We start from the raw sequence: 23,735 nt of genomic DNA, 5'->3' as shown, positions 1-23,735 counted from the left end.
CAGGCTATGGTTAAAACAGTAATAATAACGCAAACTGCAGTAATAAAGTAAGTTAATTGATAAAATAAATTATGAAATAAATGCATTGTTTTATTAAAAGCAAGTACGTAGGCTACAGTACAGATTCTAAATTATTTACACGTTTAATATCGAATGACAACTAATAGGCTAACTTAAAGGGCGAATAATACATTTTTAGAATAAACAATAAGAATACATTGCAACAGTAAATGACAGTAGTCTAATAACAGTTTTGTCAACATTTATTGATTTTTTTTTTCAAACAATTTTAACAACACATGCATAACATTTTAGTTTTGCAGCCACAGTAAAGAATATACGCAGAATGATGAGTTGCGCAAGCAGTCGAGCGAAACTAATAGCTACATATATTTGTCAGTATAATATATAATTAACATTTAGTTCAATGCGGCATATGAGCGCGTCTTGTAAATAAAACACCTCGTAAATAATAATAATAATAATAAAATAACTCGTCGAATGCATTGGCTCAGCTCATGATTTCAACAAGCCTTTGTTGCTTGATTGATTGCAGGTTGTTGGGGAAAATTACAGCAACACTGAGCGACAACAAGCTGAAGCAAATGGTGGACGGTAGGCAGTCAGTATTTCTACAATTAAAATACCGAGAAAAAGACATGTTAATATACAATGTATAAAATAACAAATATTGCAAGCAGCGCGCGTTTTGGTATTTACATGCGATTTGGTTTGCGTATTTAGTCGTATTAAATACTTTGTGCGCCTATATATTTGGACTACAAAATTAGGCTATAAATATATATATTTTTTCTACATGCAATACATAATGACTAATTTTAAAATGTCATGCCCTCTATGTAACAGCTTGATTAACACTAGAAGTGATGTTATAGGTGCGTCTAAAAAGCAATATAGATGATGTGGAGCTTCTTTGATTTTCCAGCATTTCTTCTTGATTTCTCTCGAAAGTCTTCTCAAATTGATTGATTACATCTTCCGCAGGGCATTGCACAGGATTGAGATCTCACCTGGGAATACAATATTACCATTAATTAGTGATTTATATGGATTTAAATAAAATTGGACAGTAAGTTATGACATTTGAGTATTAAAATTTAAATAAATAAATAAATAAATAAACAAATAAAACAATTACCAAAATTCACATTAAAATTAACTGATGAAAATAATTGTTTTGGCACCAATAAGGTAATCTTTAGTAATGCTATTTCATAAATGTTAATGTTCACATATTGTTAACACAAGAATGGTAAAATCTAAGTTTTATTCAATTAAACAAAAGATTTGTTGAATTAACTTACATATTTGTTTTCCAACTATGCATTTTTTTGTGCTAAAAGCAAATAGAACTATCATTTAACTGCAGGTTGACATTTATTAAAGTAAAAATTTGAATAAAAACGAGGATTTCTTGTGATAAGCTAAAAAGGAAAGAGACAAATATACATTGAAATATTACTAAAACTGTTATACAATGATATGCCCCTTAAAATGACTTGTAGGTGTGAAATATTTCACCTTAATTAAAATAAAGGTAACAGTTTATTTTGATAGTCCATGTGAGTATTAGTAGACTGTCTGCTTAATATCTGTTGATACTGCTCCATCAACAGACATTTAACTATAACTATAAATAACTATAATAACTATAAAAACTTTGCAAGTACATGTCAACTTACACTAACCCCAACCCTAACCTGACAGTCTGCATATAATCTAATGAGAATTAGTTGGCATGTAGATGCCATGTAACTTAAATTCAACAAACGGACCATTAAAATAAAGTTTGACCAAAATAAACAATATTTTGACTTTCATACTAATAGTTAATTTACGTTCCCACTAAATGTGTTCTTTTTCCACTATATCCGTGTTAACAAATAATTTTTTTTACAATGTATTTTCCTTAATCCTCATTATATTCTTCATTCATAACCATTTTCAGAATCTGCTCATCCCTGTTGTTCTTCATTCTGCTTATTGATTTTCTAAAGAAAGTCCTGATTTTCCTTTCTTTATTGTGTAATTATGAGGATGGCACAGAACTAAATACCCACCATTGATGCTGTCAGCCAGGTTCTTCAGCTGTTGTGCATTGTCCAGCATCTCAATCCTCTGTGTGTAAGCATTATAGCGCACAGAGAAAGGCCTGGGGATGGTGGTAGCAAATCTCCTGTAATTTAAAACAAAAATGCATATTAGGAACTACGGAAAAATGCAGAGGGCAGAGGTTGGAAAGAGGGTTTCATTGTGGTCACTTTACCTGACTTTCTCTTTGGCGTCCTCAAAACTTTCTGCTACAAAGTAAACAGGCTGGAACTCCGTAATAGGATACTTCTGCAGGCAGGTCTTCTCTGGCTCAAAGGGCTGAAGTTTGGGCTCTTTCGTCAGACAGTACTGCAAGACAGTATAATAACTTCAAAGTGGGTTCAGGAAAATATATATTTCATCTTCAGAAAACAGCGGTACAAACGTTGTCACTTGGGCTGTCACTACTTTTTAAAACTTTTTAGTATTACATTCCTAATTGACTCAAACTCAATGGGTGCTTCCCAATCAGCTCCTTTGTAGTCAGGGCACTGATTAGAGTTTCAATTGCAAAACTCTTCTTCCAGTGCACTGAAACTTTCAACAGTCCCAAAATGGACTGCGAAAATCAACCATAATGACAAACGAGAGACATTTTTCTAAAAAATAAACTCTTATTTATATTTAATATGAACATACATAGCTAGACAAGTTAGGAACAATCTAGCAAACAAATTTTATTTTTATTTTTCTAGATGAAACCAATCAAGTATTTAACTACAATGTACTTTTAAAATGTTATAAATTGTATTCTTCTGTTGGTAATAAATTCCAGTTTTGGTGTTGTACAAGGAGGACATCCTCATGTCCCAATATGCAGTGAACCAAGCATAATGGTACAAATTAAAGTGCACATAATAGTACGTACATATTAGTACATTTTGAACAGCTTTTGTACCACTTTATCTCAGTGTAAGTCCTCGCTTGTTTAGCATTCCCACTGTCAAATTTTCTACTGAAGCTGTAGATAAAACAAATAAAAGAAACAGCTTTTATGAAGTATATTTTGCGATGGAACTTCTTGAACATCCAAAGCAATGCTCTGTGTTAGGCTGAACGTGAACATTTTGCTATTGTGTCCTGTCCTCTGTATTTGGTCTGTGTTGTGAACACATTTCAGTCAAACTGCTGTATAGTTAAGGTATATTCCCAACTGTTTATTTGCTTTCACTGAATTGAACTTAAGTTTGCTTCCTGCTTTGTGCGGATCTCAATGTTAACACCGCAGTCGCACTGTGATGCACAGCAAAGAAACTAAGGAGGTGGTCTCGGTTCGCTTCCACAAAACTCATACAGTTTGTTTAATTTGCGAAATGGTCCGGCCATGATCCAACACATTAGCAGAAGTCATTGCACCATTTGAATGATCAGGAAGATTTCTTTATGGGGAAGTTCTGATGTCTTCAGCAATTTAATGAGTGCATTCATGAAGGACAGGGGATTTGAGCAGTCTGACTTCTGTCCAATAAGTCAAGTGAGAACAAAATATTGTGTCTTGCAGGATCATGGTGTAAGAGCTATTTTAAACCTATACATTACTAAAATACCGGAGTGGTAATCTAACTATACATATACTATAAATACTATACACATAACCTAAGATTATACAAATAATTTTACATAAGACAGAATAATAAGTGACTCAAGCACGTTTGTTTGTTTTTTTATGGGCAGTGTAAATGGGAAGTGTAAAAGCTAACCACGAAAAATAATAATAATAAAAGTAAGTCAACTTCTTATAAAGAACTGCACCAATGTTTGTACGGTAGCATTCAGGCTTAGCTGTGTATCAGTCCCATTAGTGACTCACTTTTGGTTACTCATACACACCTGTAGCTCCCCAAACGATGACAGCAGACCTGCACCATAAGCCTTCACTTCATTTCCTTGCTTGCACAAACCAAATTCCACAGTGAACCAGTAGACCTACAGAAACAAATGAAATCATGTAGTGTTTTACATTCCTAATGTATAACATGAATGGCTTCAGTTAAACTGGAGAAAGGTATTCTTATTGTAACCATAACAGTACTCACTGTAGCCAGCTTCTCTATGAACTCATCAGGGGCACCCAGAGAAGCGAGCCCAATTTCCTGATCATAGAGAAAACATTGTTATATTTGGATATTACAAATTACAAATTTCCATTTTATTTTCCATTTTTTTGTTCTCAAAATTCACAATATTTATTGCAGTTTTTATTTTTTAAGTTCAGGTTTAATTTCATCTCAGATTTTTGAGTTCACATTTCACAAATCGGATGTTTTTTTTATTTATAAGAACTCAATGCATACATCAACATAATCCAATAATACATCCTTAGTAGGAACAAAAAATACTATAGAGAGGTTGGCAGTTTTTTTTTCAACAACATTCTTCAGCAAATCTTCCTTTTCTGTTTAAGAAAAGAAATAAAGTAAATAACAATTACATAAAAAGTGTATAATGTTATCAAACCTGAGAGAACTGGGCAAAACTTGGGTCAGCAAACAATGGCACATGGCCCAGCAGCTCATGACAGATATCCCTGAGGGAATCAGCACATTTTAACCACTGTACTATTACCAACAATAATGTGTGTTGCACTTCCTTCACTTTAATTTTAAACCTGTGCTTATTTATACTCACGGCTCAGGTGTGTACATGGGCTTGGAGCTGTGGCGAATGTACTGGGTCGAGTGAAACACACGGAAGGCCAGACCAGCTAAGAAGTCCCTTGAGGAGAGGAGACCAGCCACAGGACGCAGACGGAAACCCGTGCATGCTGGGAAATCATGAAAAGGTCAGACATGCAATGCAGAATAGAAATATTTAAAAGGAGAAACTGCAGACAAGACATGTTTTTTTTCTAATTGTCTGTCAATATTGAGAATTTGCCTCAATATTATAATATAATATATAAGATTTTTTTTTGCTCCATGTTCAAAGTACTTGTTTAAAATGAGCTGAATCAACATAATTTGAGTTTTTTTGAAAGGACAATCTAATTGTTTTATGTTCAATCCATTAAATTTGATTAAAAAAAATTAAGTTAACTTGCAAACAATTTTAATGGGCTAAATATAAACTAACAATTTAAGTTAAACAGTACTAAATTTAATTAGTTTGTTTAAATTCAGCACATATAAATTGTTTGCAGCCACTTACCTTAATAAATTTAGCAAACAGAATTAATAATTTTTTTCAGTGTATGTGGAACCCAGCATTTTTTTTACAGTGTACATTTTCCCCATTTCTTTTGACTCACTTTTATTCATATAACTATATACTTAAAAATATGTTCACATATGATTTGATTATTATATACAACATTGTATTCATTATTAAAATTAATCAAGTGATAAATAGAAATAAACCAAAATCTCATCTGTAAAATACTTTCACTGCCAAAAAATCATGTGAGAATTTTAAAACTGACCACAAATATGCAAATTAGTGCATATTTCATATACCCACCCCATTTCCAAATTTATGCACAACAATTTAGAAAACTTATCAAATGTAATATAAAAAAATATAAAAAAATATTAAAATTAAAAAATATATATAAAATTATTATTATATATATATATTTTTTTGCAATTTGGTGGATCAGTGGTTAGCACTGTCATCTCACAGCAAGAAGGTCGCTGTTTCCAGTATATTGTTGTGTGGACTCCCCGTGTAGAGTGCATGTTCCTCCCGTGTTTGCGTGGGTTTTCTTCCGAGTGCTTCGGTCTCCCCCACAGTCCAAAAACCTGCACTGTAGGTGAATTGGTTAAACTAAATTGGCCGAAGTGTATTAGTGTGTGTGTGAGAATGTATGGGTGTTTCCCAGTACTGGGTTGCGGGTGGAAGGGCATCCGCTGCCTAAAACATATGCTGGATTAGTTGGCGGTTCATTCCGCTGTGGCGACATTTGAAATGGAGACCAAGCCGAAGGAAAATTAATGAATGACTGTTTGCAATTCTTAATGCAATCGGTCAAACTGGGAAAGAATGGTGATAGCTATTAGTACATTTATTACCCTGTTCACTTACAGTGTCTTTATCTTTGCTTTTATTAAGAAAGCAGACACTAAAGCTTTATTGCTACATCTGAACAATTCTACAGCGGCTCTACTGGAAACCGATCTTACATTGCAGGTAGTGTGAGATGTCCTCCAGCTGTGGGATGTTGTCCACACGATACCCACAGTATTTCTCCAGCAGTGGAAAGACACGGTTGTGTTCACGGCAGGCATGTGTGGGGTACAGAGTCTTCAGCTCTTTGAAAACTGTCCCCCATGTGGCCCTCTCTTCAGCTGTGTATTCAACACGTGGTATAGGCTGTCCGCTAACAGAGGAGAAACATGTGCTTAGCTCAGTTTTAGGACACAAAGGACACTGAGTGCTTTATATAATGTTGTGTACTATTTGAAACCTAACAAAGATTACTTTGAGAAATGTTTTGGATTATAAGTACGTTTGTGCTTTATTCAGTCCATACAGGATTTTAGAAGAACATTTTTAATATTTGCGGCCTAAAATGGCTGATTTTGTGACTGTTTTTCACAAAACTTATGGCATTATTTGCTTCAAATCGTGTGTTTTTCTTTGAAAATACACACACACACACACACACACGCGCCGTACAGTCCTAATCATATATATATGTTTTAATTTGTAAAAAAAAGAGGTGATCTTAAGTACTATCGGACTTAAAAAATACTGAAGGAATTGTTTATATATCTGAAATATATTCAACAGATACATTTCATTTAATCAGTTTAGTTATTATTTGTACTAAATAAATAAAAGTATTATACCATAAAACTTCTGTTACAAAACACCTGAACTAAAATGACTGTTAACTGAAAAAAAAACTATAAAGCCTATTTTGTTTTAACTTGTTACCAAGAAAATATTTCTTAAATTAAAACAAAAAAGGTAACCTCAAAAATAACTGTTAAATGGAATAATATATAATTCAGTTTTTTTTAAAGCAAGCTCAAGAGGAAATAATTAAATAAAAATACTAGTCTACAACTGTGAATAAAAGCATTTTATTTTACCCTCAAATCAAGTTCTTCCATCTTCATTTACCTAGCCTCATTTTAGTACAAAAAAAAGCCTACAGGTTTATATTATTTCATTGTCCTGTTGTTTTGAATACCATTTTCTTTTAATCCATCAACAAAAGCTGCTTTTACAAAATATATTTAATTTATATTGCAAAAAAGTCAGATTTTAAATGAAATTAATGTCAATAAATGATGACAGCATTTTCGTTTTTTGAAAAGAAATATCCCTTTATCCATATGCTTTTTGAATTCTATTGTATTATTACAGCAAAACAGCACGATTATCCAGCTTCCCACATATAAATTTGGCTTTTTTCAAACTTGTACACGTATTATTGTAGTTTGTAGTACTCTATGCTTTAGTTTGTCCTGAATATTTGTAATAATAGACTTTAGCCTTTTAGTCATTGATATAAGCACAAATGTCATTCTCTAGATCCCATAAGCCACAGGTGTCAATTCTAGTTCCTAGAGGGCCGCAGCTCTGCACAGTGTAGTACCAACCCTAATTAAACACACCTGATCAAACTAATTGAGACCTTCAGGCTTGTTTGAAACTTACAGGTAAGTGTGTTGGAGCAGGGTTGCACTGTAAAAAAAAAATGCTGGCTCCACACAATTTCTTCATATTGTACTAACACAAATCGGTTAAGTTAACTTAATTGTTTTTATGAATGTAAATGGATTAAACATAAAACAATTAAGTTGTCCCCCCCCCCAAAAAAAATTAAGAATTAGGTTGCTTCAACTTATTTTAAATAAGCAGTTTGAAAAAGCAGCAAAAGTCATTTTTTGAGTGTGGAACTAAACTTTGCTGAGCTGCGAACCTCCTGGAACTGGAATTGACACCTGTGCCTATGGCTAAAGGACACTGAACCAACACACTATCTTGCCAATCAAATTGGTATGGAGGAGTAATGAGTGCTTGTATTATTAATGGTGTGTGTATGTAAACGTAATTTAGAATTTTTGGATTTGGAAATCCCCCCCCCTTTTTAATCTAAATCATTTTAGGTCCTTTTTTTTTTTTTATACCAAAACTTGATTAAAAAATATATTATTATGAAATCTTTAGCAATTGAATATAGGCTAGTTACTCAAAAATGATAATTCTGTTATCAATTACTCTCCCTCCACCTGTTCCAAACCTGTTTGATTTTCTTTCTTCTGTTGAACTGAAGAATGCTGAAAAAAATAGCCATTGACTTTGATAGAATGGTTGTGTCTACCATGTATGTCAATGGCTAATTTCCCCCCAATATTATAGGAAAAACTTGTGAACAGGCGAAAATCTATTTCTTTGGCTGAACTATCCCTTTCAGAAGTTACTAAAATAGGTCACACTTTACAATAAAGTTTCATTAGTTAATGTATTTACTAACATAAACTTGAACGATACTTGAACATGAACGATATTTGTACATCATTTATTAATTGTAGTTTAACATTTACTAATGCATTATTAACATCCGAATTCATGCTTGTTAACATTAGTTAACACTCTGTGAGTGAAACTAACAATGTACAACTGTATTTTCATGAACTAACATTAACTAACATGAACAAACACTGAAATAAATGTGTTTATTGTTTGTTCAAGTTAGTAAATAAATTAACTAATACAACCTTATTGTAGTGTTACCCTAAAATAAGCATAAAGGACCCAAAACCCTAAAGTCCACTGAACAAACATGTCAAATCTCAGTGCGAGTACAGTGTAAGTTGAAGAGCGATGAGTGCTTATATTATTAATGGAGCATGTATGTAAATGTGAGCCTCCTCAGGGGGCGTCACATTCAGCGCTCCTGCCCTTTGTAGAGGCTGTGTGAATAATGCATCTCAATTATGATGACAAAGCTAGCGGCGCTTTGCGCTGCACCGGGACCCTGTAATTTAGCCCCTTTGTTCGGCAGTAAGAGTAATTTTCTATAGAAAGCACAACAAAACAACAGGGAAAGTGCTAGCTGTGGAAAAGAAGGCCATAGTTACTGTCTGTAGTTGTAAGCAATGTCAGCAAATTCCTTCCTCCTGGCCCGGTAGACGGTGTCCGTGAAGCCCTGCGAACGAAAGCAACGTTAACACTGAGTCTGATCTCTTATTCAAATGAAGCCTTTGTAGAGTGTTTGCTGCTTATGATGAATGCATTTCGGTTTAATGACGGCTGGGAAGGGGGCAATTATTTATAATTACAGGGGCTCAATTAAAGCGATGACATCAATTTGAGGGCCTCCGCCCGTTTCCATCACAATAGAGAGTGATACAGATCCTGACTGGGGGCTTTTAGAGTCGCGCGGAGCACATACAAAAATACACCCACACACACACTCTCTTGCGTTTGATAGAAGTTCCCTCTTACGTTTACTTTCGCTCTTTTCTCTGATCATGGGGGCGGTCACTTCAAACACACACACTCAAACACACACTATGTTGCATATATGGTGTCTTACAGGATGGTCTGCTTCCAGCTCGGATCCATAACTGAGGATTTGGTTGGCAAATCGGTCCAAGTCCTGGATGTCATTGGGGAACCATGGGACTTTCCATGACAGGGGTAGAGGGAAAAAAATGTAGAGTTAATTGTCGTTTTTTTTCTGTTGTAACAGTATTTAATTGGTATGTTATTATTTTTAAAAATATATACATTTAAGAAAAAATGGTATTTGAAAGAAGGCCTTGTTGTAAAGTTTGTTTAATAAAAATGTATGGTTAATAAACAATGTTTGCTAGAATAATTAATACAAATATAATTAATAGCATTCAAATATAAAAAAAACTATTTAAGAGAATTGCATTAAAACGAAATAAATAAACACAAATTTGACTAAAAAAATAAAAATATGATTAATTAAAGGAAGATAAATAAATAAATAAATATGGTATAATCCCAGCAGACATACAACATCATAAAATCTTAATATTAGGTTAGATTTAGGTCGCCAGCATCTAAGAACAATGTTATTTTGACGTCCAATAATGACGTGAAATGACGTTGATCATTTGTTCATATTAGGTTGTGTTGACCAAAGGTTGAAAGTGACCAAAATCCAACGTCAAATTGATGTCAAATATGGACTTTTTTTTGTCAGGTTTGGCAACCAAAATCCAACGTCTGAAAGACATAATAGTGGCAACATCCACTCAACGTCAAGCTGTAACATCACTAGACGTTGATGTTTTGTTGTTTTAGGTTGCTTTGGAAATAACCAAAATGCAACCTCTGTCCAATGTTAGCTTGATGTTCTGACGTCAACCTGATTTTTATTTCCAAACAAAATGCAGTGTCCCACGACGTTAAGGTACAACATCAATCTGATGTCACGTTGACATCCTGTGTCTGCTGGGATAATAAGGGGGAAAAATTTATGCAAATTAAGCATTTAAAAAATTTTTTAGATTTTAAGACTAATGTCAACATTTGTACCTGGTTAAAGTAAATGTGTGTTCAGTATATACAGTTAAAGTCGGAATTATTAGCCCCCCTTTGAATTTTTTTTCCTTTTTAAATATTTCTCAAATGATGTTTAACAGAGCAAGGAAATTTTCACAGTATGTCTGATAATATTTTTTCTTCTGGAGAAAGTCTTATTTGTTTTATTTCGGTTAGAATAAAAGCAGTTTTTAATTTATGAACCATTTTAAGGTCAAAATTATTAGCCCCTTTAAGCTATTTCTTTTTATAATCTAGAGAACAAACCATTGTTATACAATAACTTGCCTAATTACCCTAACCTGCCTAGTTAACCTAATTAACCTAGTCAAGCCTTTAAATGTCACTTTAAGCTGTATAGAAGTGTCCTGAAAAATATCTAGTAAAATATTAACAGAAATTGGGGAAAAAAATAAACAGGGGGGCTAATAATTCTGGAGGGCTAGAATTAATAGCCCTCCTGAATTATTAGCCCCCCTGTTTATGTTTTTAATTTTTTTTAATTAATTTTTAATATATATTTTTTTATAAATATATAATTAAAATGTCCATTTTTAAACTTTTTTCCACTTTAAATGAATTAATTCTTTAAAATGTGTCCGAACTTTTAACGTTGGGTTATTTTTTTCAGGTCTATGCTGAATACTACTGAATAACTACTCTATAAATATCATTTAATACCATGAATACCCTAAAGAGACAAAATGTTAAATAAAAAATATTATTGAAATAAAATGTAGTACATTCCTAGCTTTCATGTAGTACATTTTAGCACATTAATGCACTTACAACGTAGCTCTATAATGCACTGCACAAAAATAAACTCTTCAATTAAATATATAATAAAATCCCTAAATATCCTCTTTTAACCCTTCTAAAATCACCTACTGCATATTTTACAACAGAACATATTTTTGTCTCTTTTAGATTTCAGTGAGATCGTCCATTCTCCAGTATAGTCTTTTCATTCTTTCCATTTAAAAAAAATTGACTAATGAACTAACCAAGTTCCTGATATGTCTCAGTATATCAGTGCTCTCTAACATTGGCATGCTAACAGAGATAGATGACACAGCAGTAAAAGGAAAACATTGTATGGAGAATCATCCAGTCCAGGCTGTCAGACGAAAACCCTGCTCTGCGGCGTCCAGAACTGCATAAAGTCTAAATTTATGACAGCTAAACTCGTTGGGGGTCCGGCCATCACATAACTGAAGAATAAGCCTGAGGCGCTCTGAACAAAAGGCCAAGAACTGACTGCTCTTCCTCATCAGCCATAAATATCCATGAGCGTGCCCTGCTCTGTGTTTTCTTATTGTATAGATAATGGGCTCTGTTGGTCTGTCAGTCTTTGTGATGACCTTTGACCCCCACCCTGCTGAACCGACTCTTGGAGAGAAACAAGACATTTCAGTTCATCTGAGTCTGTTAGTCCTCAAAATCTAAAGTAATGTAATTCTAGAAACAATCACGAGAGAGAAAGAGTGCAAGGGTCTTCGTCATCCATCTGCAGGATGACATTTATTAATGATTACAGCTATTTCTGGTGTAAATGACTTCGTTTGCTCTTCCTCAGTGGCGAGTTTTTGGCGAGTTATTGTTCAGACTGGTGGTCTTACCTGTGTCTTTCTGTTTGTTGCGGGATAGCTCGTGAACTTGGCCGCTGATCTGGGTGCGAAGCCCATCAACGATTTCATCCAGAACTTTAGAGGAGGCTTGATCCACGCTGATGAAGAACTCGTACTCTTCATTGTTCTTGCGTGATGGACGGGACTCAATGTGCGTCAAGTTAATGCCTTTCTCCTGCAAAATACACATTTATGATGACTATATCTAAGAGGGTCAAAACACAAGGAGGATTTCAAGCATCAAACAAATGCTTTATTTATTAAATTATTTGTAGATAAGTTATTTTAATTATTTCATTACTTTTGAAATAATCTGAACAGTAAATAAACAATACATCTCATACATTACACTCTAAAAATGCTGGGTTGTTATTTACACAGAGTGTCAGATTAATTTAATTGATTAAAAAAACCCTCAATGAAGTGGTTTCATTTTAACTTAAATATTTGTATCAGTCAATGACGATGGACTGTTTTTCACCCATTTCTTGACATTTTATTTTCACACATGTTTTAAACATGTAAATACACACTTAACTTGCATTAAGTACAAAAAGTAATATCTTTTTCAAGTGGGGCTACTAATATTGACCCTAAACATACATATTTTAAAATGAAAAGCTGCTTTTATTCCTGCCAAACTAAAAGGAATAAGACTTTCTCCAGTACAAACAAATATAATAGCAAATACTGGGAACATTTCACTTGGGTAGTATTTGAAATAGAGGGCTAGTAATTTTGTCTTCAATTGTATAATTGCGAATGTAATAAACTAACATTTTTGAGGTTTTAGTCAATTACATATTCAGCCCATTTATTCCACAACTATTCATTTAATAATAATAATAATAATAATAATAATAATAATAATAATAATAATAATAATAATAATAATAATCTATTTGTGTGGTTTGTATGTAAATATGTCCAACATAAAATTGATTTTACCTCATTTTGCATCGATAAAACACTAGGTGGCAGTCCAGGCTTGCCTTTAAATTATGAAGCAGTAACAAAATGCTGAGAACAAACCTTTAAGACTTTGCAGCAGGTTTTACATTGATATATTGAAGGATTTATTTACAGTATTAATAGGCTTTCTGCACCAGGCCCTGTTTATAAAAGCATCAATTACCATCAATTAAGGAATGTGTAAAATATACCACAAACAAGACATGACTAAGACCATACGTGTGTGTGTATGTGTGTGTGTGTGTGTGTGTGTGTGTGTGTGTGCCTATCTTTCCTAATTAATCAAATTACTGTAGTTTATTAGAAAACCCACATAAACTAAACTTGTGCACTCACATTTTGGCAGCGCACAAGCTTCAAATGTGCACCGTTAGTTCAGCCAATCAGAAAGAGGGTGTTCAAGCATCTGACTGCATTTTTAAGCAAAACCACGTTTGTATTTATGCGTTTTCACACAAACAGAGGGAGGACGCCCATTGCTGTTTGCCATAGGCCCAGAGAGGAGGCGGATAGGTTTTACAATGTCCTTTTTCATCTCTAATAATCTTCTTCCTTTCCCTTGTGGTACTGATTGAGTCCATATGAACTGCATCCTTTAACACCCAAGAACAACACAGCAGATTTGCTGCATTATGTTTCTGCGTGTTTGGCATTTTTTTATGAAGCAGTTGGTTATTACAACCACATTCACAGAGTCACAGGGTTCAGTCAGAACTTTCATTGTGTGCTTGAACATCACTTTCGAGGTTTGCATCAAAATTGTGTTTACTTAATTTACTGTATGTGCACCCTCAGAAATAAAGGTACAAAAGCTGTCACTGGTGTGGTAACTTTTCAAAAGGTGCACTTTTGTACATAAAAGGTACACTTTTGTACCTAAAAAGTCTATACTGATACTTTAAAGTTACCACAAGTTACACTTTTGTACTTTTTAGGTACTAATATGTACATTGAAGGTACAAATGTGGTAGCAGAGTTTTGAAAAGAGACCTCCCCAGTCACCGCTTTTGTACCTTTATTTCTGAGAGTGTACTTCAAAGCCCCTGTTTATCTTTGGTTCACATTTGGACATTTGTCATGAAGATAATCTAAATTGGGCTATGCAATATGATGATATATACTGAATAAAAAATATAAAACTCTTATCATTTTATATTATGCTTTAAAAAGTTTGTTTTGTGGTGCAGGAAAGTGCATAGCATGATACGAAAGCTTGAAAGTACAATTTGACATTTTTGATAGTAGTATTTTGGAATTTTTATATTTCATTAATACTTGTTTTCTATTTCTGCATTCTTAATCAAACATTTGCTCAAAAGTTCGACATAAAGTGACAAATATTATCAGATAAAAGTACTGTATCTTATAAATAAATACATTGATCATAATAATGAATGGCATTATTGACTATTACATTGTTTTAATTATGAGAAAATAATAAGATATTCTGTTCAAGCTGAATAGTTAATTCATAATTATCAACATTATTTACTGTTATTAATTTTAGGTTGATTTGTGTAGCTTTTTTCACTATATATGTTGTTATAAGCAGCTTTACAAAAGGTGTGCATTATTACAATCTAAACCACAAAGTATAGTAGACAGTGCATAGCTGTCAAGCGTATAGATTAATATGCACACACTATAATGTACTTTTTCAAAAATGTGATATCTATTGAATTTTTGTTGTTGTTGATGTTATCTTAATATTATATTTAATAAGTAATACTGTACCTTTAATCAACTATTACTTTCTTTCATAAAGCACCTTTTCTCCTCAGAGCGAACTTTCAATGTAGGAAATTAGTGCTTTAAATGCATGCAAATGATGCTGGAAAGTGTCTATGGGGTGTCCAGGCAGAGGGGTGGAGAAGGGGGTGTTTTAAGGGGGTGGAGAAGGATGGCACAAATGAACCAATCAGAATCCACAAGCCAAGCTTTTATGTTTATAGTGGCATTAGGGGGTGCACGTTTGGCATATATCCATTATTGACTTGCACAAATAGCAGATTTTTCAGCTCATTAGCTTGAGTTTCAGAAAACCGATATGCTTGTGTGGAATGCAACTTGATGTAATCTTATGCAGTAAACATTTTCTAATAACTTTGTAATAAGTCGATGAAATCTGTTGTCTATTTGGTCAAATGTTTCATAGCACGTAGGCAGCACAAAAGTCAACATCCTAAAACAAAATATACTGAACTTTGATACAAACAGGGAAAAACTTTGGAAATGATTCAAGAAATCTTGGCATTATTTCAGGACACTCTGTGCATGTCCATTTCAATACTGTTTGTATGCTTCCTACACATGCAAATTATTGTTACATCGTTGGGGACATATTGCTAAATATCTAAAAAAAAAAATAATAATAACATAATTATTATTACTTTAAGCTGAATTTCATTTTAGTAGGTGTCTTCCGTAAATCAGCCTAAAAATATATGATAGCTGTCATGTACTCTGTAAAATAAAATCAAACAGTACTTTTAATGTACAAAAAGGTGTTCATTTCCATGTTGTTTTTAGGTAAGGGCAGGTCACAAACTTCATTTACCCCGCTGAAGTTGCATCACATGGACAGCATTGCCTAACAAATGCGTCCTGATCAGTGTTTTGAATTTTGAGAAATGTCCACTATCATTTGCTGTCCTTGAGCCTCACGTTTTACCTTTTGATAAATGCTTCTAGTTGTACATTATAGAAAGAGCAAGGAAGAAAGGTGAACAATTGATACAATATAAATACGCTGTCGATACACTAACCTCAAATAGTTTCAGTGCTTTCACAAGCGCTCCAACTTCTTCCTTCAGAGAGAAAATGCAGGACACCACTCCTGATTTGTTTATTGGTTCTTCCAGGTAGGATGAAGTCAGAGAGCCCTGTTAAACAAACATGTCGAGGCACTCACCATCATTAATACACATGCAGAACCATCATGTCAAATTATCATATTTTTTTAATCAGAGTTATTTTAAAAGGTCTTTGAAATTAACAGTAGTTCAATTTTTCTGCAAGAGACAATAGATTACCCATTTCTGCTTGTTAAATGGATAGTTCACTTGAAATGAATAAATCACTCATTATTTACTTACGCTCGGGTGGTTTCAAAACTTTATTTTGTTCTGTTGAACACAAAATAAGATATTTTGAAGAATGCTGGACACTGGTTACCATTAGGAAAAACAAATATTATGAAAGTCAATGGTTATTGGTTTCCAGCATTCTTCAAAATATCTTCTTTTGTGGTCAACAGAAGAAAGAAAATCAAACCGGTTTGGAACAAGTTAAGGGAGAGTAAATCATGACAGATAGTTCATAGGTGAACTTTAATTCAGCCATCTTACAGTATGTGCTTAAAATGCAAAACTGTTACATATTAGCACAACTACACAAATAAGTAACTTTAAAGGAGAGTTTCTTTTTTGCAAAAATCAGAAATGTATGTAATTTTAACTTTTTTTTCTTCTTCTTCCCCTATCGGATAATGTTGCAAGTTTGTTGTGGCCCTAATACATCTCATTAATCTGATATTAAGCCCACCAATGCGGGATCATAATATAGCTTCAGAAGACTGTGCATGTGTGTAACTCATGACCAAAGTCACACTCGCATTCCTTTGAACCCACATTCCTATAAATCAGCTGTCATTGTCATAACTTTCATAACTGTTCATAATTTTTCCCTATTTTACCACAATATTCTTTAAGTATTAAAAATAAATGCAAAAATACAACTTTGGTGATCCACAATGTATATTAAAATAAAAATAAAGTAAAACAATTAGGCTAGTTGCACTGAACTCTGACTGATTACATATGTTTTATCATTATTAATAATAAATATCAATCTTTCACTCTTTTCAAATTAAATTATTAAGAAAGCTTAATTATAAAGAATTAAGCTTATTGTAAGGTCTTACTGACACTGAATTAATTTAAGCAAAATGTGGGCTATAGATTGAGTTTTTCTGTATTAGATCATTCTAATTTCCAAGTTTTGATTTGATCAATTTATTTATATTTTGATTTTGGGGAAGTGCTATTATATATAAATAAGTTATAGGCTATAAATATGCTACATAAGTGTAAAGCTAAAATCAAATAGGTTTAAAAGAATTGTTCACCTTTCTCTCCAATCCCCCGTTTATCTGAGTGAGACCTGCGTCCATTCTTGCCTCAGTCCTCAGGTGATGTTGCTTTGTCGGATGCTTCTGTGAACTTTGTGCAACTCATCCAAAAATCCAGCAATTTAAAAGTACCACGTGACACCACACCCCCTGAACCGGCCCGTGTGCCTGTCACGCGACCAGTTGTGCCCATAAAGCCCTGCTGGGGATGTTTGGAAGCTGCTACCAAAGCGCATCTGGTTTGTGTTGTTCAGTCCAGTGGAAAAGGGGGAGTTTTGGGTGAGGATGGAGTTCAAAGTCAGCATTTCGTAACGATTAGTTTGCTAGTTCGTTTCCCCCATTTTACCTGATGTAACAATGATGTAATACTCATATTAGTTTAAAAATGTATAATAAAAAACGAATAGAAATAGGATCGAGTTATGTTATAATTTTATCATTATCTATATATGTTGATGTTCTGGTTATGACCACTCGATGGCGCCAAATATTTAACTAACTTAAATAGCCTACTTCATAAATTGGAACTTTGGTTTAGGTGAGCGAATCTTTCAAAAAATATGAGAAAAAACACATACTTTTAGGGAGGTTTTTATCTGTATTTGAGTTTTTGTTTGATTGTTTTAATCTGTTGACGTTTGATTCGCCCTACACTGCGATTATTTGGTGTTATTAGGAAACTAACCGACCACGTAAGCAAGCAGTAATGTTTTTTGTTTTACTCGAATGTTTTGTATTGATCGATTGCCACGGAAATATGGCTCTGCTCCCTCCTCGGGTGATTGCAAACAAAAATGATGTGTTTAGATATACTGAATTATTAGCCCCCTACCCGTTTATTTTTCCCCACAATTTCTGTTTAATTGAGAGAAGTGTTTTCAACCCATTTCTAAACATAATAGTTTCAATAACTCATCTCTAATAACTGATTTATTTTATCTTTGCCATGATGACAGTAAATAGTATTTGACTGGATATTTTTCAAGACACTTCTATACAGTTTAAAGTGACAGGCTTAACTAGGTTAATCAGGTTAACTAGGCAGGTTATGTAATTAGGCAAGTTATTGTATAACGATTGTTTGTTCTGTAGACTATCAAAAAAATGTATATAGCTAAAAGGGGCTGAAAATTTTGATCTTAAAATGTTTTTAAAAAAATGTAAAACGGCTTTTATTCTAGCCGACATAAAACAAATAAGACTTTCCAGAAGAAAAAATATTATCAGACATATTGTGAAGATTTGCTTGCTCTGTTAAACATAATTTGGGAAATATTTGAAAAAGAAAAAATAATTGTGGGGGGGGGGGGGTTAAGTTAATTAAGTTAATTGCAGATTAAAGTACAGTAGTTGTAATTGGGTTATATTATGTTATAAATGCTTTTAATCTGATTAGTTATTCATTTGATTGCATATTATAATTTACAGTATTTGTTTTGTCATGCTGAACCCTTCTGACCTAAAATGAACTTACCACTAAGTTACTATGTCAAAGCAAAGTTTAGCAAAGTTTTGCATGTTCACAGTTCATTGCCACATGACGTTCAGGTAAACACATATTTCATCTGTAGTTTTTAAGTTCAAGTGTTTTATTAATAAATCATGGTTCTAATTATCATCAACTCACCCCTAATTTGCCCACGTAAAAAAAATAATTATTTAATGGACTTATGAGTCCATTAAACTCATATTATGTTAAACTGACTTAAAACAGCTTGCATAACTTATAAAATTAAGTTAGAACATGATTAACTTAGCTTAAAGACTAATTGATCATAGAATAACTTTTTACAGGGCAGTAGTGTTTTTGGACCACAATGAAGGACTTTAATTACTTTAAATACTGAACTATAGTAATATAAACAATTGACCCAATACTGTGTTAAGTTTTCTACAACTCGTTATACTACAATACATCACAGTTAACTGTAATCAAAACTATATTAGAAGAACTTTAGTATTTTTCCATGTGAAGCTCTAAATAATTTTATGTTAAATACAGTTAACAATAAAGTTATTTACTAATAAATAATGTGGCATATTTTTTTCTTTGTATTTCTAGACCAATTTGGTACCAAATAATCAAGTTAATATGTTATAAACAACTTAGTCAAAAGTAATGTAAAAGTAATCAAAAATGTAGTCACATTACATTAACTAAAGTGTAAATCAAGATTATATTCCTAACAACAATTTTCATTATGTATATTTTAATCTGTAATGAACTATTATCTGATGGAAAGTCTTGTTTTTGTGGGTTTCAATAATTAGTGGGTAAAAAAAAAATCCTTAAATTATTACACTCGCACACACACACACACACAAACGCACACGCACACGCACACGCACACGCACACGCACACGCACACGCACACACACACGCACACGCACACACACACACACACAGAGACATCTTGCTTATGCTAACGCAAACCATCCATTACTTCGCCATTAGATGGCAGTAGGTGTCTATACAATTTGTAAATTATAATTTCAGTTAACTCCACTGTTCCAATAATTCCTAAAACTGTCCTAATAATGTTTTTTACAGCCTCACCATTTAAACATCTTACAAAAATTGTGCCATAAACTAATTTTAAGATAAAATAAAGCTATCTTCATTACCAAAGAAATTGATTTACATTGCCATTAGGTTAATTTGAGATCACTTAATAGAAAGTAAAGCCTTTAGAAATATTGTATATGAATGTCTGTTTGTTTACACAGGAAATATTGGCCCATGACCAAACCTCTACGTGACCTAAAAAGCTGAAGTCTTTTTGAACATCTGGACACCGTTCCCCTTTAACACCTGCAGATGTTTTCAGGTAGGATATGTTTAGGATACAGTAGACTCCCTCTGTATAGAAATGTTATCACAAGAACACATCAAGGCATGGTGGCAGTTAGCGCACATATGCACGCTAAATGAAATGAATGAGCGGCTGTTCCAAACAACGCATTTGGCCTTTGCCTTATATTGTTAAGTGGAGTTACTCACTCATTTGAGCTAAAGTTTGTTTACTACCTAAAAGTACTAAACCGTAACGCAGAAATTAATACTTTTAAAAAGAAATGTCACATTATGAAATAATTAATCATTTTTTACATAGAAATGTTGATAAGATGAATACATGTAGGCCTAATGTGGGGCAGTTCTTATTAGGCATGGGTCTGTATATGATTCTGATGGTATGTGACTATCTTGGATAAAAATATCATGGTTTTACGGCATTTTGATTACTGCTCTAAAATATTAATAATTTAAATGTCTGGGTAAAAAACTAAAAATAATTCCCCTTTGAACACAATATTTTCACAATATATAATATATTTTGGTCAACATTTAAAATATTTTGGAGCAGTAAACATGTCAGGCTAAATAATTCAAATAAATCTTAAAATATACTAATGCTGTTTTCATTAGTTTCAAAAACTCAGATTACTTTACAGTTTCAAACAGCATCTTTGGGTATCTTTTCTGCTGAAGATACTGTGCTAAAAAACGTAAAAAAAAAAAAAACTTTAAAAAATCTTACATATAAGATGGATTACTTAAGGGAACAGTATGACAGAAAATTTTGACGGTTTTAAAACCTTTATTTCCAAACCGTGGTACACCTTGAAAACTGTTATCATCCCATGCTTAGTTCTGACTAATAGCTGTTCATAAAAAGGTTCTTTGGGGAACCAAAAAATGTCTATGCTGTATATGCTGGTAAAAACTACACAAAATAGAGTTTCCAAAATATAATTTACACAGCAATGCCAGATAAGAACTATTTTTTTGGTTCTTAAGGAACCTTTTAGTAAATAGTTCTTAAAAGCAACCCTTATTTAGTGTAAAGAGCGATTTAATAACATAAAGAATGTATTTTTGAACCCTTTGTTGAACGGAAAGTGTCTTTGAATGATAATAGTTCATGTACGGTAAATAGTCCTTCATAGAACCATTGATGTCAAAGAACATTTGTTTTTTTAAAGGTGAAAACTGATTTAGTGGCACCTATAGTTCCATTAGGATTTTTTTTCTTAGATGCACACAAGGTTAAAAATTTTATCATTTAATCCAAATAAGCATTATTGCAGCTGTACTACATATGAACCCTTTTTGGTTCTCCAAATAGACTTTATAATAGCGCTACAACAGTTTTTTTTTTTAATTTATTTATTTTGTTATTGTTGTTTGTTCATTTTTCCTTACTTTGTATGATCAACACTTTCTAAATGTCTTCCAATTTTTATTCAGAACAGAACATGTAAGATTATAATATTATTTAATTAACTCCATAATTTCAATAAACTTAATTTATGCTAATAAAGCAATTTTATTTTTAAAAGCCATTCATTCTCTTTGTAATAAAAAATAAAGAGTATTTTAATCTGTAGCGATGGTAAGGTGCTTAATGGAACTACTAAAAACCTTTATTGATTACAATAGAGTAGGCTACACTCTGAGAAAAAACTTTGTTTTAAGTTTCTTCCGAGAACCAAAAAATGGTTCACATATGGTATCACTGCAAAAAGTAATTAACTAATATTTATAATGATAACAATAATTCTAATAATTAATGTATAAAATACAATTCACTAAACAACTTTTTATTTTTCATGAGTTCAGTTGTACTCTGCTGTGCATACAGGAAAAAAACTTTTTTGGTTTGTTCATTACACAGATACAGCAGACCCCCTAACACCCTGGACAATGAATTTATGTATGTATGTATGTATGTATGTATGTATGTATGTATGTATGTATGTATGTATGTATGTATGTATGTATGTATGTATGTATGTATGTATGTATGTATGTATGTATGTATGTATGTATGTATGTATGTGTGCAGTAAATGTATGCCTTACCAGCCTATTGTACTTGTATTGAATTGCGCGCTTAACCCTTTCCCTCACTTTTACGCTCGTGCGTTTGGGTGCGAAAAAATGCCCGCAGTAACCGAAGAATCGCTGGTGTTCGCTTATTCGCAAATGACCGCCTCGCCTTCATCAACGCGCTCTCATCCAATAACATTGACAAATAGCAGTGCGTAAACGCCGCGCACCTGCTCCAAAAGCGCACCAATGAATAGTCATTGAATCGATCAAGCTACTACAACAACAAAAACAACTTTTGCAATGTAGTTTTAACAGCTAACAAATTGAAATATAATCCTGCATATCAAACCCGGGCTTATGAGTGAAAACAAACGGCTTTGTACTCGGTCGTTTTGTTTTTATTATTTTGCAGCAGCTCTCCGAGTTGTAGGACAGAGCAGAGGTGTTTCAATAGAAGTTCAGACGCCCAGATGTCATATTAATTATTACACCCGGGAATGACTGGAACCTTCCCGGAGCCTAGAGTATCATGAAAGAAAGAGGGGCTTACAAAACGCTAATTGGACTCTGCAAATGCACTGACAGAGCATGGTGGATATGTTTCAGAGAGTCCCAGCCGGAGTGAATAGAACCCACGCTTCTTTTCTAAACGCCCTTGCTGCGCTAAAAAAAGGAGAAGGAGAAAAAAGAGAGAGGGAGAGAAAGGAAAGTTGGAGGGGGCTGGGTGCTTGAATGCTGGCCTGATCTTGAATGCCTCAGCCAACGAAGAGAAATTACACAATTTATTGCCCCCTCCCTGCCTCTCTACTCCACATGCACCGCGCGCACACACAAAACGGGTGCAGGCAAAGTCATTCAAAACAAAGTTGAGTGAAAGCAATGTGCCATTATCGTGCTCTGTGAAAGAGGCGAAATTAATCGAGAGATATACTGTAAGTAAATAGAGTGAATAAGGTGTCAGGAGCTTTACTCAATGCGCGTCCACAAAATAACCCATCCGTTCTGCCTTTCCTGCTGTGATGATTTCTAATAATGACTGGCCAAAATCATCTCGCCCGGACAAAGATTCTCTATGTGGAGCAGAGTTATAAGGCTGTAATGCGTTAACAACAGCGGCCAGACACTTGGTGACAAGTGTGAATTCATAACTTTGAGGCCATAAAAGGGCTTTGTACGCTTTTTAGTCACATCTGAATAATTTCGAAGGGGATAGCGGGCCTTATTCACAGCATCAATTACGCATTGTTTGTTATAATTGCTTAACATTTGATTTATTTTATAAGTGATCGACATTTTAAATGGTTTAATATGCGATTCTCTTGTCAAAACAAGTGTAATCTCGGGCAACACCTTTAGAGGTATATTTGTATATAATTATTTTACTTTGCTTTTACTTTCTGGTATGTTTTTGAACAGTAGATTTAATTGTGAAAACTAACATTGGTTTCTCTGTTCTCTATAAAGCAAATTTATATATATATATATATATATATACATTTATATATGTATATATGTATATATATATATATATATACACATTTATATATATATATATATATATATATATATATATATATATATATATATATATA

The 23,735-nt window shown here is 33.2% G+C and overlaps 1 protein-coding gene across 1 annotated transcript; it reads right to left on the bottom strand.

The window, feature by feature from the left end:
* Positions 1 to 247: 247 nt before the first annotated feature.
* pah (phenylalanine hydroxylase) lies at positions 248 to 17,455 on the bottom strand. The gene is made up of 13 exons (XM_056455700.1): positions 17,308 to 17,455; positions 15,947 to 16,063; positions 12,201 to 12,384; positions 9,602 to 9,690; positions 9,144 to 9,211; positions 6,231 to 6,427; positions 4,741 to 4,876; positions 4,570 to 4,639; positions 4,149 to 4,205; positions 3,943 to 4,038; positions 2,288 to 2,421; positions 2,082 to 2,197; positions 248 to 1,031 (listed from the first exon to the last, which is right to left on the bottom strand). Exons 1-13 carry the CDS (start codon positions 17,350 to 17,352, stop codon positions 991 to 993), a joined length of 1,350 nt encoding a protein of 449 aa, XP_056311675.1. The 5' UTR covers positions 17,353 to 17,455; the 3' UTR covers positions 248 to 990.
* Between the last annotated feature and the right edge of the window lie 6,280 nt (positions 17,456 to 23,735).

The sequence above is a fragment of the Danio aesculapii genome, chromosome 4, assembly GCF_903798145.1.
Source record: "Danio aesculapii chromosome 4, fDanAes4.1, whole genome shotgun sequence".
NCBI lineage: Eukaryota > Metazoa > Chordata > Actinopteri > Cypriniformes > Danionidae > Danio > Danio aesculapii.
This window is presented reverse-complemented; position numbering and strand designations above follow the sequence as displayed.

Excerpts from the sequence above, each read along its gene's own strand:
- pah (XM_056455700.1), bottom strand. The coding sequence starts at position 17,352 with ATGGACGCAGGTCTCACTCAGATAAACGGGGGATTGGAGAGAAAG. Across the intron at positions 4,640-4,740 it reads CCCATGTACACACCTGAGCC|GGATATCTGTCATGAGCTGC; the intron begins GTGAGTATAAAT and ends TGATTCCCTCAG. Across the intron at positions 4,039-4,148 it reads TCATAGAGAAGCTGGCTACA|GTCTACTGGTTCACTGTGGA; the intron begins GTGAGTACTGTT and ends TTGTTTCTGTAG.